The sequence below is a fragment of the Cygnus olor genome, chromosome 8 (genome assembly GCF_009769625.2).
Source record: "Cygnus olor isolate bCygOlo1 chromosome 8, bCygOlo1.pri.v2, whole genome shotgun sequence".
Taxonomy (NCBI): domain Eukaryota; kingdom Metazoa; phylum Chordata; class Aves; order Anseriformes; family Anatidae; genus Cygnus; species Cygnus olor.
The window spans coordinates 7,257,493-7,274,368 of record NC_049176.1 but is presented as its reverse complement, the minus strand read 5'-3'; the positions used below and the strand labels follow the sequence as shown (position 1 = coordinate 7,274,368).

At 35.5% G+C, this 16,876-nt stretch overlaps 1 protein-coding gene across 1 annotated transcript in view; it reads right to left on the bottom strand.

The window, feature by feature from the left end:
- Positions 1 to 575: 575 nt before the first annotated feature.
- ASPM (assembly factor for spindle microtubules) overlaps positions 576 to 16,876 on the bottom strand; it is a 28,791-nt gene continuing 12,490 nt past the window's right edge. Inside the window, exons 17-29 of the mRNA XM_040565514.1 lie at positions 15,412 to 15,606; positions 9,988 to 14,613; positions 8,475 to 8,624; positions 7,972 to 8,138; positions 6,370 to 6,529; positions 5,628 to 5,837; positions 5,078 to 5,224; positions 4,217 to 4,408; positions 3,584 to 3,776; positions 3,276 to 3,430; positions 2,244 to 2,420; positions 985 to 1,157; positions 576 to 908 (exon numbers count right to left, since the gene is read on the bottom strand). Of these exons, the coding sequence (XP_040421448.1) occupies positions 803 to 908; positions 985 to 1,157; positions 2,244 to 2,420; positions 3,276 to 3,430; positions 3,584 to 3,776; positions 4,217 to 4,408; positions 5,078 to 5,224; positions 5,628 to 5,837; positions 6,370 to 6,529; positions 7,972 to 8,138; positions 8,475 to 8,624; positions 9,988 to 14,613; positions 15,412 to 15,606 (6,651 nt within the window). The 3' untranslated portion in view covers positions 576 to 802. The remainder of the gene's footprint in view (positions 909 to 984; positions 1,158 to 2,243; positions 2,421 to 3,275; positions 3,431 to 3,583; positions 3,777 to 4,216; positions 4,409 to 5,077; positions 5,225 to 5,627; positions 5,838 to 6,369; positions 6,530 to 7,971; positions 8,139 to 8,474; positions 8,625 to 9,987; positions 14,614 to 15,411; positions 15,607 to 16,876) is intronic.

The following is a 16,876-nucleotide window of genomic DNA, read 5'->3' as shown; positions in this document are numbered from 1 at the left end:
AGACCTAATGATTCTATGATTCTCTGAACTGATTGATAATGGCTACATGTTGATTTAGCATCAAATTCTACCCTTAGGAGACAATCTCCAAACCTTGGGGGAAGATTTGCTCTAAGAAAACACAAATTCAAGGCACAATAGAACATAATTTAAGGGAGATTCTGTGATGAACACCATCTCTTCAGCTGGATGAGAACCATGCTTATATGTACTGCTGACTTCAAAGGAAGAAAGCACTCCCAGAATAACCTCCCCTTAAAGTAACAGGTGAGTTCCTAAATTCACCCTTATAACATCCCTGTGTTCAATCGTAACCTTGTAGCATTAAAGAAATGTTCCCATGGTCACTCATGATCTCTCAAAGTTCACTAGAAAGTGAACTCAAGCCCCTGAAATCACTAACCAGTTTCAAAATCAGCCGACTATCTGTCCTTCCTATCTAGAGCTCTCCAGGTCAGATAAGCCAACACAACTGTCCCACACAAACAACTCTGCAATACTTTATCAGACTGAGGAATACAATGCTATTGGTAAGACTCACAGTTGCATAAGAACAACACATTACCGCACTAGAAAAATTGTCAAGAACAAATGATTTTATTGTACAATTGTTTTTGCTAGCAGTACAAAATAGGATTTCAAAAGCTGTATACAATACAAAAAAGTTGCAAAAAAGTTATCTGCAATTTGAAAAAAAAAAATTAAAGGGTAGTTTAACACATATTTGTTTTATTTTAAAACCATTTAGCTGCCTCCTACATACATACTGTACAAAAACACTTTCATATATTTTATTTACATTTCAGTAACAGGCAATGCCAAGTGTATCCATCACCATCAGAATTGCTTGGAGAGGATCCACAATTTCTTGCATGTTATCCTTCCTCAAAACCCAGTCTGGTTTAATTCTGTTGAAATAACAGTGGTTTATTAAAATGGCATATTGCTGCTGCAAAAACTGCAGACTAATTTTTAAGCTCTTACCTTGAAACTGTTTTTGTCCTCAGAGGAGTTACTGGAATAAAGGAAGTTCCACTAATTAAAGGGTTTGTCTTCTGTTTCACAAGTGTTCTCTCTGCATCCATTTTGCATTTACGAGCTGTAAGTTTATAGAGGCTTTGAATGCAAGCAACAGCTCTTGGCAAGCTTCGGATTTCCTGAGAAAAGGTGAAAACAACACATAGTTAATACTACAAAGTTGAAAGCAACTTAGATCAATAAATCTACTTTATTCAATGAAAACTGAACATTTTTAATGTAAGCTGAACTTCTATCCACAAGTACAGTGAAACTGCTTCAAAACCAGCACACCTACTACAAATCAGTGGTCTACTGCTATCAAAATATGTAATTGGAACACCACCTGAGACCTCAGAAAAATAAAAAAGTGCAGGTCATATTTTACTAATTTCTCACTTTAACCATTTTAATATGTCACTGGCATATGTCTGCAACAAGTGATACAGAGACAAATTAGTGTTTATGTGCATCTTCGTATCAATGAAAGATTAACACAGTTGTCAGAGGTGACTGGATAACTTAAGTGCTCCTATCTGACGGATAAACAGATGATACCTATTTGTAGCATAGAACTCAGATTATCCTGATAATCTTGTTGGAGACTCTATCAATAAGCACGAGCAAAGGAAATTTCTTTCAAAAACAGGCTATGTCTCTGTTACAATAGAATGTATCAACATGAAGTCATGAGCAATTATATTGCCTGTTTTTACAGACAATAATGATCTTAACTTTACCTGAAAAGCAAAAGTAAACTTTCAGAAATGTGGGGATGGGGAGAGTTAATTAAGCAGCAAATAAACTGTATCTAATGCTAAGTAACTTGACCCTGAGCATTGAGGGTGGCATCCCTGCCTATGGCAGGGGGGTTGGAACTAAATGATCCTTAAGGTCCTTTCCAACCCGAGCCATTCTATGATTACAGAAACTCATTAAAAACTGTGGAAAGTAGTGATTGCAATAACAATCTTGCAAGGATTGCAGGATCAGAAATTCAGTGACATATTGACCTGCTCTGAGTGACGGGGGCATACAGAACTCTAAGTAATAACTGTTTTCAGCATCCTGGAATTGCATTTTCCCATCAACAGAGTTTAGTTATAATTAACCTTACAGCTGTAATTGGTATTAGTAGAGAAGAAAAAAAAACACAACACCAAAACATAAATGAAAAGCAAAATACCATTAAATCAAACTATTAAAAACAAGACACTAAGTCTTACCAAAGCTCTTTTCGAGTCCTTTGAAAGGATAGCCAACAAACAACAAGTCTTTGTGAAAATACTTCCTCCTTTCTCTGAAATTTTGTCCCCAGCTTTTCCTCTGTACATTTGCAGTAGGTCTAGTAACGTATCTATGGAATTTTCTACTTCATAAACTGCTTGAGTAGTTCTTTCATACTGTTATACAAGAAAGAGACGAGAAGTCTTATATAGACAGATCCTCAACATAACTTTCAGATTAGATGAAAAAGCAAAATCCACGTTCTTCCCTTGACCAAATTTGCAGCTGGTCTGGCATCCAAGTGATAAAAATCACTTTTGCATGTTATGCCATTGTAATGGGTTACAAAAAGCTACCCTTTTGCTCCCAACCCCTCATTTAAAAATCCCCAGAACTGGATTTTACATTTAAAATAGAATAACAAATTACAATAGGTTTAGAAAAAATTAAGAATAGATGTAGCCTGAATATTCTTTTTTTTTTCCTGAAATAAGAAAAATGTATTTGAAAATAAATGTCTGTAACTTGGATATAAGATCAAAAAATTATGTTAAAGTTTTATAAATTTCAGAATAAAAACTCTAGATCGATCAATCCAGAGTCAATATCTACAGTACTACTACAACTTTAAGTATTTATGAAAATGATCAGCTCTGTAAGAAATGATCTATTCTCTGACATGGATTTGGAAAAGTATCCTATCTTCTGCAACATATATGTTTTTACTTTAAGAATTTGACAGTTTATCTTTACTACAGTTACCCGTTTCTACACAATACTTGGGATATCCTAATAATGTAAACAGTTTAAAAAAAATTCACTACTTTATGCCCATGGAAGCATTTTCTTTTACCAAATGTAGTAATTATTTAATTTTCTTAAGAAATAACCTAATTAAAACTCAGATTTATTTTTGCTTTTCAAAATTGTTCAATTTGTTTTAAATTCATTCAGCAATTTTGTGGATAAATAAAAACTGCAATAAAGTAGCCTACAGCTCATAGCCCTGCAAAAGAAAATATTAACATTACCTTTGAAACATTAAGTAGAACTTGAATTGAGTATCTGATCACATCCATACATGGAACACTCCGGTTGCAGCTTCGAATCAGAACAAAAATAGTGAAGATTGCTCTGCTCTGGACCATATTTTCGCAACAGAGTGGGGAGAGTCTGGTAACTACCTCTATAACATAGAACATTTGAAGAAGATTCTTAAGTTCAAGCAATTTATTTTCAAAATTACAGATCTTTCACTTAAATTTAAATAGAACTTGTAAAGAAGTAAAAAACACCATTATTGATTTAATATGATTCCATAATAAAACAAAATACTGACCTAGATGCTTTAATGCTGCAAGAATGTATGAAAGATGTTTGTATTTTAGAAGGTATTCAATAGCAATTGCAGTTCTGTTGCACAATTTGTTTTCTTCTTTGCTCTTTTCATTAGCCTGTTCCAAACTGCGCCTTAAAGCTCTAGTTTTTGCTGTGTCATTACACTTTCTCCAATAATAGCCTCTCCACAACGCCTATAGAAAAGGAATTTCATAAAGCCCCCCCAAAAAAAGTTGTGAACAGAAGAGACAATAGAACAGAATTCCATTAGCTTTCCAAATCAACATAATACAAGTCTGATTAACTATTTAAATACTTTGGTTATTCATTTTTAAGTAACTACCCAATAATCACATTCAGTGTTTAATTTTCCAAATAGTGCATTTGCAAAACAAAAGAACAAAACAAACACAAATGTATACATACCCCCCCACACTTCCCGAAAGTCACATCAAACAGTATCTGCTTAATATTACTTCATTTGTTTGCACTTAATTTTGAATTGAAATTGGCTTGTCTTGTAATTTAACTGATAAATTCAACAACCAATGTAAACATTTACATTAGTCCTCTCTCCAAAAGCCCATGAAACAAAAACAAAGAAAACTGCAGTTTTCTTTTAACAGGTATTTACCTGAAATTTGATTATTCCAATGGCAAATTTTCTGTTACGTCTGCAGGCAAGAAATCTTCGTATGCTTCGTTGGATTATGGTTGCTGCATCATTTCTGCGATTTAGCCAGCCTCGAATCATACGTTGCAGTTGAATGATTCTTTGATAATCTCTTCGAAATCTTTTCTGTTGCATTTTTGCTCGAAACCATCTCTGTTTAAAATTAAAGTAGATTTCTATTTATTTACTTAAGACTTCTCCCTAAATTCTTACTTCCCTTCCTAAACAAGCATTGGTAAAAAACAAAGAACTATTTTAACATGAGTTTTGACATACAGGCACTAAATATCCCTAGCACTCACCTGACCGCCATGACTCTGCTGTGATCTGCCTAGTGGTGGCTGTAATGAATGACTGCAAAATAAACTCAACTGCAGAACTCTTCCTCAGCTAGGAGCAGGTAGGGAAGCATTCTGTTTTTTTCTCAGCTGTCTTTTAGAACAGCTAAAAGAACCACTACTCCACTTCCTATTTCCCAGGTCTGTTTCTTCCCCTCTATAGAGAGGGGAAATAGTGTTCTGTATGCCAAATCTTACCAAAGGCTTGTCTAATTGTTTACTGTTACTCTCAATTTATCTAATACTGAACTCCTTCCATCGATGGGACTAAGCTAGTGACCACTCTGGAGACCTCCAAAGCCTGCTGAGATCTACTTTATTATGTTTAGCTGGCTATAAGCAGCATTATTTAATAAACTGTAGTCTCTGTGTTTTAGCTTTATTTTCACATATGAAGGAACTACCGTATCTTAGTGCTACAGCTCAGCTGACAAAATAGATTAGACTATGTTACACGAAAAGATTCAACCTTAATTAGACTAACCTGTATTATAAGAACAGATGAGATATGGTTTTGTGCAAGCTTTAAGATGAGGTGAATCCTATAGGCCCTTTGAATTTTAATTGCAGAGACATGATGATATGCAGCTGCTATGAAGTAAAGCAGTCTCTTTTGTTTCTGTTCTGAAATCTGTCAAGGAAAACAGAAAAAAGAACGTCATTAATTTTCATACCCAGAGATAACTGATCATCTATGCAAAGACCATAGCACACAGCAAAGTATACTTCAGCAAGATGCTGAATAATGACCGCTGAAGTTATTATCTCAGAACTAAGTAAGATACCTTTCCTCAGTCCTAGGTCTCTCTAATCTGAACAGTAACACATAGAAATGATTGTAAGTAACAACTTGAACAGATAGAACAGTTTCATTGTAAGCATGCATGGGTGTAAAGGATCAGTTTATGGGTAAACCAAAAAGATTTCACAAGCATTTAAAAAAAAAGTTATTCTTTTTGCCAGCTAGAATTAATGCTAAAATTGCTATGGAGATATTTTACACCAAAAGTAGTTATAATGTGAAGTACACCAACCTTTTTTCTGACTAAATAACCCCGTATAAATGCTTGCAGTTTAATGATAGCTCTTCTAGATCTATTGTATTTCATAAATTGAAGCCTGCCTTCCTGCCAAGATCTCAGATGTTTTTGGATGACCACAGCAGCAGCTTTTTGTCGAATAAATTTTCTTCTCTCCTTAAAACATCTGTATGTTGCTTGGATCAAACATGCAGCTTGAAGCTTCTGAAAAAGATTTTAAATAGCGCATTGATAATTAAAGTTTAGTTCTTTCCTGTCCCGATCAATGAACATTTATGTTTTTATTCTTTTCTTATGAAGGATTTTTTTTCTAGAACTAAAACACAGATAAAGAATAAAAATAAAATAGGAAATAAGCAAACTCACACCACATTAGTTTATGTAAAAATCTACTTTCACAATTTGGAATGTCTTTTCCCTCACCTAAAGGTGGTCAAAATATTGGTATAACTTAGTTCTTTGTAAGCAATAAGGTCAACAGATCATTTTTACATTTTATGTTATCAGCATAAACAAGGACAATTCAACAAAATGGAACTGTTCAAAAACAACAGACAACCTAGCTGGTCTAAGCAAAAAAGAAATTGAATATTTTAAAGATAAAGCAGTTTAGATTTGAACAATCTTTGTTCTGACACCACCTTTTTCTTTTGTACGCTTCCAGATTGATGACAAAACTCACAAATACATTGAAAACTTAATATAACCATGACATAGAGTGCAAGTGAAAACATACCTTTCCTAAAAGTCTTCTAGCCCTGTACTGTCTATATGCCAACTGAATCTTAACTGCAGCGTTCTTAGTTGCCAGAAACTGAAGCTGAACCATTCTTGCAGTAAGGGTTGCTCTCCATCTTCTTTGAATAGTAAGTGCACATAACTTCATTTTCAAAAACCTAACATGAAAATGCATTTTAGGCTTCCTAAAAGTTGAGAACACTTAACATTTTTAAGTATGAAGTTTAAAGTAGAACATGTAGCATCTGGAGACAGGAAGTGAGGAAATGAAAAAGGCAGCTTGGACAAGCCATTATATCTATAAAATATGCATATACAATCTCTATTAAAAATCAATACCTAAACACTCTGAAATAACTAAAATAGTCCAAGAAAACACAGAAGTACTAAATGGAAGAGAAAAAAATAAATTGTTTCTTCCCAATATCACCTTTTTTTTTTTTAAATGATGTTCAGTGTAAAATGGAAGCCAAAAACTTGTAAGGGCATCATCAGGAAGGACACCAGTAATAAGTCAGAAGGCAAAATTTTGCTTCTATATAAAATGTTGGCATACTCCTGTCTTAAGGATGATGTGCAGTTCTGGTCTTTACATCTCAGAGAGGATGGAGCGAGTCAAGGAAGAATGAAGAAAATACAGAAAATGGAGCAACTGACCAAGATGGTAAAACTTAGAAGGACTAGATGCTTCAGATCAGAAAAAAATGGGGAGGGAGGGAGAGACAGACACAGAAAGAGTGAAGGTTTACAAAATAATTTAGATAGATATGCTGAAAATAAAGCTGTTATCAGTCAAAGCTTGCGACACTGAAACAAGGGGATGAATAGCCAGTGATCTCAGTAGAAAGACTGGTTTAAAATAAAGATACTTTCTTTTTTCCCCCACAGTAGGTACTTCCAGAACTTGCTGCTAAAAGAAGCTGTGGGGGCAGCAGCAGATTTAAAAAAGCATTACACAAGTTGACATACAACAAGTCCTTAGAAGGATATTAAAGACAATAGGCAAGGACATAAGCTCTAGCACTCATAATCTAACAAACACTGACGCTGAGGGAGGACCTCAGAAAGTGGTCAGGTTCATGTACTCTCCCCAGCCAGCATTTTCTACTGCTACTGACAGAACACTGTTCTGAATGGGATGAAACACGTCTGACCTAGGAGAGCATTTATTGTAAAATCATTTTGGCAAAATAAACAGTAGTTTAACTAATCCATCGTGCTTATAAAGAAATGGCTTTTTCATCCTGTTAACTTTACATTATAATTTTAACAATATCAAGAACATCATTCCTATAAAAATAGGAAAAAAAAAAAAAGAATCAAGCCCTAGTCTTTCCAAATCCCTACTATGTAAAATTTAAGATTGTGAGGTAGCTTCCAGTCCAGAGAAATATTTAAACATAAGAGAAATCATGTGCAAAAGAATAATTACATTAGCATCAACAGGATTGATGCATATTACATATGTGCTTGAGGATCAGAGCTTGAAAATGTATAGGTATTTGCCAGAGTGCAAAGCAGTACTAAATAATTATATAATAAAAAAATTTAAAAGTAGAGTTATATTTAAAAGTAAAATTTATGTCAAATTCAACATTACCAGGTCCTCTGCCGTTTTGTTTTGAAGTGACTCTGAATAACACGTACAGCTTTTACTAGAGATGCATATTCCTTTCGTGCTTTGTAGCCTCGAAACCACGCTTGAATTATTTTTGCTGCTCGCATTTTGTTAGCCCACTGCCTGGCTTTATATCCTCTATATGATGCCTATTAAACATACAAAAACAAACAAAAAACACACACCCTTGAATTTTTTTAATGGAACAAACCAAATTAAAAGACAAAAAGTCCCGTTAGCATGAAAGGCTTTTAGGATTCCTAGCTCTACAGTATTATATACGTTCAGGAGACATTTTCTAAAACAACTAAAAACGCATTTAAGGAAATACCACAAATGCCACTAATGTCTGTAAATAATTATGTAATGAAGAAATAAGTAAAAGAAAGATTAAAAAAAAAAAAAAAAAAACAACTCACATCCCAACACCGCTCTCCACCCCCAAATTAAAACCCACAATACCCAAAAACACCTTCTGGGATTACCTGAATTCTAATAGTAGCTCTTTTGATTTGATTGTACCTTTGTTGTTCAACATTTCGCATCCGATACGCTCTGTAGTATTGCTGTATTAATAAAGCAGAAGACTTGCACCGAACGTATTGTTGCCTCTGAATAAATCCACGAAAATATGCCTTGAAAGCCAAACACAATATTGGAATATTTACTCACTTGCATGGCATTGACCATTGCGTTGAAGATGACTGAATATTTTTAATTATTGCTACAGTAACTAACTTGTTATAAACCAACAGTATAATTAACTTTAAAATAGCTCTGATTTCCCAATTAATTGTTTTCTCCTTTTTAAGTGAAAACATCATACTTGTATTGTTCTGGATATATAATGGTAAATATTCAGAAAAATAGCTAAGAGGCTGCCACTTCCCTCCCAACCCTCCAAAGAACAGAAGTGAGGAAGGCACACTTGTTTTCTTATCTACCAAAAAAAAATTTGTGCTTTCCAACAGGATAGTAATAGCAACCTGAACAATTATTAGAGATTACTTCCCTTTCCTTCCTGATCTGGGGAAAAAAGCCCTCCTTTCATTCCAGTAATGTCCTGAAGACAAACCTCTTTCCTTTTACCTTAGGGTATAATAATTAAGAACAGCAAGGGAAGTCATGTAAAACTTCTCCCAGAAGGAACGACAGAATATTAATTTAAAATAAAAATGACTCCCAGTACAAATCATAATTAATATAAATAACAAGGAGAAATACCTTCCCTCCCTTATCCTCAAAAAAAGCAAAAGCACATCAGAGGAACAGGTCTCTCTGACTTTTTTAACTAGACAGATATTTAGCTTGCTACAGGGAGATGGAGCAACTCTCGTTACTTCTTGCCAACCACACTAATATGTTATCCCATCAATGAGGGAAGGAAAAAAGTGTTTAAACACTTTTCCCTAAGAATGAAATATGTCTCCTCAAATTCTTTGTCAAAATGTTAGCTAGGCACCAAAATTATTCTGGATCTATTTAATGTTTTAAAAACAAGCAAACAAAAAACCCACTATACTTTGGTTATTCAAGAAGACAAGAATAAATCAGAAAGTCTTAAGGAATACAGCAATTGTACTTGTTCCATTTACTTCACTTTATACTTAGTACCAGTGCCAACTAATGTCAACACATCAAAACAGCTTTCATTTGCACGCCAATCAAAAAAAAAAAAAAAAGAATTAAGCTGTTAATATTTAAGTAGGTGGAAGCTAGTCAGGCCAAAGAAGCCCTTAAAAAAAAAAGTCAGAGTTCCAATTTTAAATAGTTAAATTTTAGTGGAAATAAAAGAAGGAAGAGAATATCACTTTTGAAACGAATGCTTCAGCAAGGAAAACCAAAACAAGAGACAGACTCATTTCTGTGCTCTGCAATACTAAATGCTACACACCTGATGTACTGTACTTCAGAACTTAATTCTGTTTTAACATATATGTTTGAAATAGTAGCACTAATCTAAAACAAACAAAAACACTATTGTACATTTTAAAGTACCTGAATTTTTATTGCGCTTTCTTTCATTTTGTGAAACCTCTTCTGTCCGATGAATCCCCTGACCATTGCCTGCACAATGATAATTTTCTTCCTGGTTTGTAAGTAAGTCGTTCTTTGGCATTTTACAATCAAGCGGGATCGGTACCATCGCTGTAAGACAACTGCTGCTTTTTTATAGCTTGCATACTGTGATTTAGCTTTATGCATTAAGTAATAGGCTTCTAATGTAATTGCTGCTGTTTTAAGTTGAATAAATTTTCTGCGATGCACAGCCATCCAAAGAAAAGACTGAATCTTCCTTGCGGCTCGTATTTGTCTTGCTGTTTTTCTTGCTTTCATTCCACGGCAGGCAGACTGAATAATTACTATTGCTTGCTTTTGAGCAGAGTATTCTGCTTTCTGTAAACGAGCCCGGTGGCATGCTCTGTACCACCTCTGAATAGCAACTATTGAATTCTGAATCAATTTATAGCGAGTCCTTGTTCTTTGGCATCGGAACGCAGACTGAATCATTATCGCTGCTGCTTTTTTTGCAAGAAAACGCTTCCTTTCTACATGCATTCGGAAAAATGATTGTATGCGTAGTGCAGCAAGATTGGTTTTATACAACTGCCTTGCCTTTTTAGCACGAAAAGAGGACTGTAGGCAAATGACTGCCTTTTTTATTTTTGCATAGTTTTCCATGTCAGCTTCTTTTGCTACTTTGGCTCTGAACCTTTGTTGTATAACTCTGACTGCCCAGTGCAACTGTTTATAATACCTATGTTGTACATACATTCGATAACTAGATTGTATTACAGTTGCTGAAGCATGCATAAGTTTCAGTTTCTGTCGTTCCTTCATGCCTCTATAAGATGCTTGAATAACAAGAGCAGATTTCTTCATTGTCAGATATTCCTTCTGTTGATTCTTTTGTTTAATGTAGGATCGATAGTAGTTCTGTATAGCAATAGCTGCAATTCTCATATTTTGATAGGACCTTCTATTCCTGTGCATTTTGTAGGCTGACTGTATTGTACTAGCTGCTAAATGCATATGCTCAATACTCTTCCTCACTCTGATACCTCTGTACACAGCCTGTATAAGAATAGTTGCTCTGCGAAGATGAAGATACTCCTGAGCGTGCTGCCTTGACAGAATCAAAGCTCTGTATCTTCTCTGAAAGACAAGAGTAGCTGCTTTAAGAGAGAGATACCTTTGACGTTCTCTGAAAGCTTTAAATTTTTTCTGAACAACAATAGCAGCATGGTGTTTTTCTTGAAGTTGTTTTTTTAAATGCATGTCTCGAAAAGCCTTCTGAATACAAATTACTGCTTTCTTTAATGAAGAGTAGCGCTGTACTGCAATATTCCTTAGGTTATTCGCTCGGTATCTCTTCTGTATTAGCTGGGTTGCCCACTGAACTTTTCTGTAGTGCTGGTACTGCCTATACATTCGGTAGTTTCTCTGTATTGTAAGTGCTGCCTCATGCCTTTTCTTCAAGAAGCATCTTGTTTTCATTCCTCTATAGGCTGCCTGAAGAACTAAAACAGAATTGTACCATTTTAAGTATATTTCTCTGACACGCTTCCCTTCCCTGTAAGCACGGTAACGTTGTTGTATGATTACCGAAGCAAGCCTTAGAGCTTGGTAAGAAATGTAAATTTTACACATTCTTAATGTTGCCTGGATGACCACAGCAGCTTGATGCATCTGCTGCATTTTTTGCCTTACCACAAAGCCCCTGTAGGCAGACTGTATGATAACAGCAGCATTAAGGAATGAGAGGTATTTTTGACGTTGAATTTTTGCTAGTTTTGTTGCTCGGTATTTTCTCTGAATTACAATAGCAGCTGTCCTAAGGGAAATAAAATGTTTTCTTCTGAGAAAAGTTCTAAATCTTCTTTGAATAAGCTCAGCAGATTCACTCATAGTTCTTACAAGTCTTCTTGTTTTCATGCCACGGAATGCAGCCTGGAGGCGAAGCGTAGCACTTCTCATGGTCATATAGTTACGGACTTGTGCATTTCGCTCCTTACAAGCACGGAACCACTGCTGAATCCGTCTAGTTGCCAGCAACAAGTTTCTGAAATCCCTTTGTTGTTTGTGCATTCGATAATAAGACTGTATCATTGCTGCTGACTGGTGCATAGTTTTTAAGTCTCGTCGAACTTTCATGCCTCTACAGGCAGCCTGAAGGATAATGGCAGATTTCTTAAGCTCCGAGTACTTCTTACGTTGTACTTTACCTAAACAAAATGCTCTATATTGTCTTTGAATTATAATTGCTGCCATTCTCATTGCCCGATATCTAATGTTTATGCGATGCATCTTAAACATGGCTTGAATACAAATAGCTGCTTGGTGCATACAGTGAATTTGTCGTCTGACTTTCACACCTCTGTAAATTGCTTGCATTTTGACTACAGCTGTTTTTAAAGATAAGTATTTTTGCTTTTGCCATTTAGCATGAATAACTGCACGATAGTGCCTTTGAACTACTATAGCTGCAGATCTAAGTGTTACATAGTCCTTTTTCACCAGGTATGATCTGAATGCTGTTTGTATGGTTGTAGCAGCTTTTCGTTGTTTCCTCAATTGTTTCCTCACAGTCATCCCACGGTAAGCAGACTGCAAGACTAATGCAGCTGCCTTTGTTTTTAGATAAAGTGCACGTTGTTGTTTTTTCATATAGTAAGCTCTGAAGTATCTCTGAATCACTAAAGTCGACTGTCTTATTTTTTTTAATTTTAGTTGATTTACATGCATTCTGTAATAGGACTGAATAATCATTGCGAGATGGTGTTCCTTTTGAATTTTTTTTCTCACCATTTTCCCCCTCCATATGGCCTGAAGACGTACTACACAGTTACGCAGCTCAATATACTCTTGCCGTTGCTTTTGGCCTATGACATTCGCTCTGTAATGTTTTTGGATAATTAGTACAGCGTGGTTCATAAGTCTGAATCTTTTCAGAGCTACGAATTTTCTGAAGGCAGCCTGTATTACTGTTGCAGCAGCACACTGTCTTCGAACATGCCTTCGTACCTGCCAGCCACGAAATGCTGCTTGTAAAGAAAGCACAGCTGCTCTTGTCATTAAGAAGGTCAGTCTTTGCCTGCTTCTAGTCTTGCAAGTTCTGTACCATCTCTGAATCACAATGGAGGCCTGAATCACGGCCTGATACTTCATTCTCGCAGCATGAGCTCGAAAAGCAGTCTGAATTTTAATAGCAGCTCTATATTCAAGTTTAAGCATTTTGCGTGCTTTATAACCCCTGTAGGCTGCCTGTAAGCACACTGCTGCTTTTCTAGCTTGTAAGAACTCCTGCCTCTGGCAGAGCTGTTTTTGGTATGCACGGTAGTGTTTTTGAATGACAACAGCAGCTCTGTAGATGATTAAATAATGTGTCCTGTCCCTTCTCATTCGGTATTGTGCCTGAAGAAATACTGCAGTCTCTGTCCACTTTTGTATTTGTTTCCTGACAAGATAGCCTCGAACTACAGCTTGAATTCTTATGCAAGCATCCTTCAACTTTCTATAATCTTCTTTAAGTTGAAGAGCATATCTATGAGACCGATACCTTTGCTGGACATAAAGTGTTGCCTCCAGTAACGCACAATAATGCCTACGTGCTTGTCTCATCTTTACAAAAGCTTGTATTTTCACTGTTGCATCTCTTAAGTCTTTAAATCTCTTTCGGACAACATAAGCACGATAACTTGACTGAATTTTTATCACAGATCTCAATATGTGCGCCTCTTTCCTAGCTATCCTTCCTCTGTAGGCAGACTGTAGGACAATAGTAGCCAGACGCATCCTCTGGAACGACAAGGCTGCTTTTTTAGAAGCCACACATGCCCTATACCAAGCTTGAATTACAGAAGCAGCATTTTTCATCTCTTTGTATCTTTTTAGCTGTTGGTATTTTCTCACGTGTGACTGCAAGGTAGTAATGTGTTTTTTTAATTGTAAAAATCTTAGTTTCTCTTGTCTCATTCTCCATACTGATTGAATAACACAAGCTGCTTTGGTTTGCCTGTATAGTATACGTGCATTCATGCCTCTAAAAGCAGCTTGGAGAACTACTACAGCTGCACGCTTTCGCAAGTAGTTCCCTCTCTCATTTTTTCCTAATTTATAAGCTCTGTAATACTGCTGAATGGTCACTATTTGTGCCCTGTGCTGCTGGTAAATACGTCTAGCTATCTGACACCTGTACCATGCCTGAATCTTGATAACGCTTTGCTTAATATGTAGATAACGCTTCAGATCTCTGTGCATCCTGTACCAAGACTGCAAGACAAGGGCAGCTCTCTTTCTTTTAGCCGGTTTTGAAGATTGCCATTTTCGGAAATAAGTCTGGAGCACTAAAGTAGCTCTAATTTTCTGCTGGATTTTGCGTTTTCTCCATCTTCTGAATGCAGACTGAATAATAAGTGCTGAAGACTTTAAGATTTCATATCTTTGTCGATCTTCTTTTGCCAACTTAGATGCCCGCAGATGTCTCTGAATTGTAACAGTAGCCCAAACAATTCGTTTATATGCAGAAACAGACATCACCATCCTTCTCTTTGCTTGTACAAAGATAACATAGTATCTTAGCTGCAAATATTTTTTCCTAGCAGAGTATCTCCTCCAAAAAGCCTGCAGGAAAAAACAGAAAATTTAGTATTTTCTTTATGATAGCTTAAGTCTAATTTTGACAACTACTGTCCTCAGACTTATTAAGATTTGTGTACTTTTACTTAACCTCCATGAAGATAAGCCTAGATAACTACATAAAAAACAATGTCCAAATGCTTGAAACCTTGCTTTTTTAGCACTTTAAATTCCAGAAAAAAAGTGCTAAATTTACCCTGGCAACAAAAGATTCCCTGTTAAACTATGTGATAAATCAGTGATTCTTTAAAATCCATTACAAAAAGTCCTAAGAATGTAATATATGGCTTTGGGTAACAGTTGGGAAAGTATCTTGAGAAACTGAATTAACTATCAATTACTAACTACCAGCTGGTAACTAATTTCTGGCATTCTGAAAGTGCCCACTGCAGGTGTCATAACATTAGGTGGCCAATTCTTGTCTGGCTTCTTTACTGGTGTTCAGCAGCTGCAAAGAAGCAAGCCAGAACGATCTGATTGGTCCTTACATTGCCTGGCTTATGGTCCAGTGTTTTAATATTTATGGCATATCAGCACAAAATATTTACTAAGAAAGAACAAGTATAGACTTTTATATTACCATTTCTCTCTAGAGCGAGAAAATTACCAAAACATCTCAAAAAGCGAAAAAAGTGTATTATGTTTTCATGAAAACAGCTGCTGCTGTAAGCAGCACAAATGACCCTGAGCAATCCTTTTTTTTATAGGTTTCACAGAGTTTTCCTTGAATCTCATTTTATATCACATTATCTTGATGTGTAATCTCATTTTATATCATATTACCTGAATTACTGTGGCAGATTTACTTCTGGTTTCCTCCAGTTTTGTCTTTTTCAGATTTAAAAACTTCACCCTGGCTAAGTATCTTCTCCAGTGCTTCTGGATGAACACTGCTGCATTGTTTTTCCTCAAGATACGTCGATGAGACAAGAAGTTTATTGCATGTTTTTGAATTATCCGAGCAGCTCTGTCTCTTTCCTACAAAGAGTCAATTTCCACTGAACAGTTAGGATGCAATTTCCACCCATCTTTTGATGTATTAGAATAACTATCTAGAGCAATCATATAAAAATTAGGCTTGTTGATTACACAGCTTTTCTTTATTCTACGGCAAGAACTTTTCTGAAACAGAAAACATTTACTTCAGCACCAAGCTTTTTGTAAAAGTGTGGTATCACTTAATCTGCATCTTCCCACCTTGATAGTTCTTGTTGCTCCGTTTTTTTTTTTTAGCACTCCTTAGTAAACCTTTTTTAAACCTCAATTTTAGTTTCCATTCATAAGAGTTTAAGGTATCCATGTTAACTGGCATACCAGTGTTTTCCAGCTATACTGAAATAACCTGAGTACAAAGACAGTCACACTGGATCATGTCCATCTAGCCCAGATTTTTGTTTACATATATCAGTGTTTTCATAGTAACCCAAAGGCCATAGAAACAGACTGATAAACATCAGGGCAACAGGAAAATGCAACTTACAGATGTAATACTTCAGTAAGTAGCTCGTCTTGTCAGATCCCTACTAGTAGGCTATCCACATGGTAATATGGCAGAGCATACTTGCACACATTGCAAGATTAAAATCAAAATAATGTCTGCAAAGCTTGTGTGTTTTGTTTTTTACATCTCCCTCAAGCAGCTTTGTTATTCACTACTGAAAAACAGTTATAAAGGAAATGTTTTATAATTAGCATTAAGGCTGTACACTTTTAATAAAAAATAAAGAAATTGGAAATAAATAAATCCCCCCTTTACGTCACAGATTCTCAAAATATTTCACTTGAACACTGCTTGAGTTTCTAAAAGATCTCAGATACAGTGATGGTGTTTATCAGCCTTAATGGTGTCATAGTTTTAAAGCCATGACAAGATCTGACATAACTACCAAAAAAGTAAGAAAGAAACTACCATGCAACTTGACTCAAAACACTTTGATTCAGCGCCTAAACGAAAATATTAAATCCATGTGCAAGTTTAATTTTACAAACTACAAAGAGAAATTAATAGGAATCAAAAAGGAACAACTCTTTGTTTCAAGGAAGCAGTGCAACAGTTTCATATTTGACTTGGAAAATGTGTTTGAGGGGTGCCACGCTTTAGTTAGAAACTAAAAGAAACCCTGAAGAACAATAGCCTTTAAAGAATAATCACCTTTAAACAAAACTAACTACCTTAAAATAGTCTTAAACGTGTTTTTTTTAGTAATTACCAAGAAGCCCATAAATTTGGATAATAATGGTACTAAAA